This window comes from Capsicum annuum, unplaced genomic scaffold, assembly GCF_002878395.1.
Source record: "Capsicum annuum cultivar UCD-10X-F1 unplaced genomic scaffold, UCD10Xv1.1 ctg52995, whole genome shotgun sequence".
Classification (NCBI taxonomy): Eukaryota; Viridiplantae; Streptophyta; class Magnoliopsida; order Solanales; family Solanaceae; genus Capsicum; species Capsicum annuum.
In genome coordinates this window covers 1-2640 of record NW_025861069.1, presented here as the reverse complement: position 1 = coordinate 2640, position 2640 = coordinate 1, and the positions used below count along the sequence as shown (strand labels likewise).

At 34.5% G+C, this 2640-nt stretch overlaps 1 protein-coding gene across 1 annotated transcript; it reads left to right on the top strand.

Annotated features, from left to right (window-relative positions):
• Window positions 1-1459: 1459 nt before the first annotated feature.
• Window positions 1460-2636, top strand: LOC124892999 (zinc finger CCCH domain-containing protein 19-like; the record flags this gene model as incomplete). Its single annotated transcript, XM_047404161.1, has 1 exon — window positions 1460-2636. A coding segment is annotated over exon 1 (747 nt), but the record flags the coding sequence as incomplete, so codon positions are not given.
• Window positions 2637-2640: the final 4 nt, after the last annotated feature.

Sequence of the window (2640 nt, the reverse complement as noted above, 5' to 3'; positions counted from 1 at the left end):
TAATTAATTACTTTACTATTTTGGAAATGTTTATTTTCAAACCCGAATAGAACTTGTCATGGAAACTATTAACTGAACTAGCCCATGAAAACAGCTTGAAAGTTAATAGCATCATGCCTTGCAACATTGTCATATAGTTATGTTTAATATTTATGATAGACGGAGATAAATGAAGTCAAGTCTTTAAAGAACTTTGAGAGGCTACAAGATAGAAAACAGGAAAGTATGAGGTGTTGTATGTCTATCTTTAAAACACTACATTCATTTGTCATCTGACAGAGTGAATGATTATGTATGAAAAAAAGATCATAGTGAACTGTATTTTCTGGATGTTTAAAAAGTTAACTTTCTCTCTGGGAGTGGCTTCGCACATGTTTAACATGGAAGAAGTCCAGTAGAAAATCTTAGTTGTATATAATAAGTGTGGTTCTGATTATCATTTTGTTGTTTCCTGGACTTTATTCTTCTAAAGATTGAGTTTATTGTTTTCACACAAAAAATCTTTGAACTTTCCTTATCTTTCACAAAAATAGCTTTAACTAAATTTAGTTAAAACCCTACCTAAAATGTGAGAGAAAATAATAAAAGTATCTCTTATGTTTGAGGATAGGTTTAAAATGGTCGGTTAAATATACTTTTGAGTAGGGTATGTCTATAAATTACAACAACATACTCAATGTATTCCCACAAAGTGGGGTTTGGGGAGGGTAAAGTATACGTAGTCCATATCACTACTTCAGATGAAGTAGAGAGATTGTTTCCGATAGTCCCTCGGCTCAGGAAAGATAACAGTATAACATACAAAAAAACATAAAAATAAACAACAAAATGGGACAAAACACCGCTAGATAATACAAGAAACAAGACACCGATAGATTAATACTATAAACTATCTATTCAAAATCACAAACATCATTAGAACACTGCGAACAAGAAACTACAAGTACAGATACAAACAAAGCACTCCTCCCTAATATTACGGACGCACTCCTGCCCACTAAGCCTCTACCCTAATTTGCGTCCTCCAAACCTTTCTATCAAGGGTCGTTTCCTCCATAAGCTGTAACAGCTTCATGTCATGTTTAATCACATCCCTCCAATATTTCTTTGGCCTAGATCTACCTCACCTAAAATCATCCACAACCAACCTCTCACACCTCCGTACTGGAGCATCCGTGCACCTCCTCATCAAATGCCCGAACCATCGCAGCCTCACTTTCCGCATCTTGTCTTCCACCAAAGCCACTCCCACCTTATCTCGAATAACTCCATTTCTAACCCTATCTCGCCATTTAAGTCCACACATCCATCTCAACATCCTCGTCTCCGCCACCTTCAACTTTTAGATGTGGGAGTTCTTAAATTAATTAAACAAAATAATATATTAGTAAAGGCTAAGTAAGTGAAAATGTAATTATTTTACATTAATGATAAATAGATTTAAAGATTTTTTTTTCTTGTTTTACTATTTGTTTAATTTCCGTTATATTTACAATGTAGAGTTTGTAAAATATTAGAAAATGAAAAAACTCATTTTTTTTTTTTTGCAAATACTGGATAAAAACTGGTCAAGAGTAGATTTAAGGGACCATTTTGATCTTACCCTCAAACATAAGGGATAGTTTTTATTTTCTCTCAAAATTTAGGTAGAATATAAACCAAATTTTGTCAAAGTTACTTTTGTTAAAGATGAGGCAAAGTAAAATGATTTTTATGCAATAAAACAAAGCACAGTGATATTTGGGTAATGAGCGCAAAGCTGGATGATCACCCATGAAAATTTACTCCAATATTCAGTTAGAGGAGTCTTTCTTTTATTGCTACATATATCTTCATCTCTTATTTGCTGTATTTTCATCTAGTTGATAGTAATCTGTTCCTTTTCTCATATGATGATTGTTGCTTTCCAGGAAAATGTAGACCTCAGAGATCGGGAAACATACGAGGGACTTTTCAGGGAGTACTACGAGATAGTAATGGAAAAAGAAGGATTTGATAAAAATCGTCTTCTAAAGCGTCTTCATGATGGTAAGGCTCAACTAGACAAGGAGAAGCTTGGCCTAATTAGCTCTACTTCAGATAAACATAGTGAAGAAGAGGATGAACAGCTTGCTTCGGATAATGGGGAGTTCAGTGATGGAGAACCTCCGAAGAAGAGGTTTAAAAAGAAAAGAAGTACAACGAAGAAGACTAGAAGAGGCAATTCAAATAAAAGAGAGTTTGTTGGATGGGGATCAAAACCTCTTATTGAATTTCTTCAGTTGATTGGTGAAGATACTACAGAAAGATTATCCGAATATGCAGTGTCAGAGAAAGTAACTGACTATATAAAAGAACATAACCTTATCCATCCAGTAGAAGAGACAATGATCCTTTGTGATGTCCATTTAGAAGCTCTTTTTGGGAAGAAAGTGGTAAAGAAACAGAGAATGTTAAGCCTCCTCAAAAGCCATTTTCATAAAGATGAGGAACAATTACAAAATGATGAGCTTGATCAGGATCTTGAAGACGACACAGAATTATTGGTGTCTCCCAAACCTGAGAAAAAGGTTGAACGGAACAAGATATCATCATTTTGGTCATCAATTTGGTATTCAGCTGCAGCACAAAGTCAATACGCAGCCTTGATTCCTGAAAATA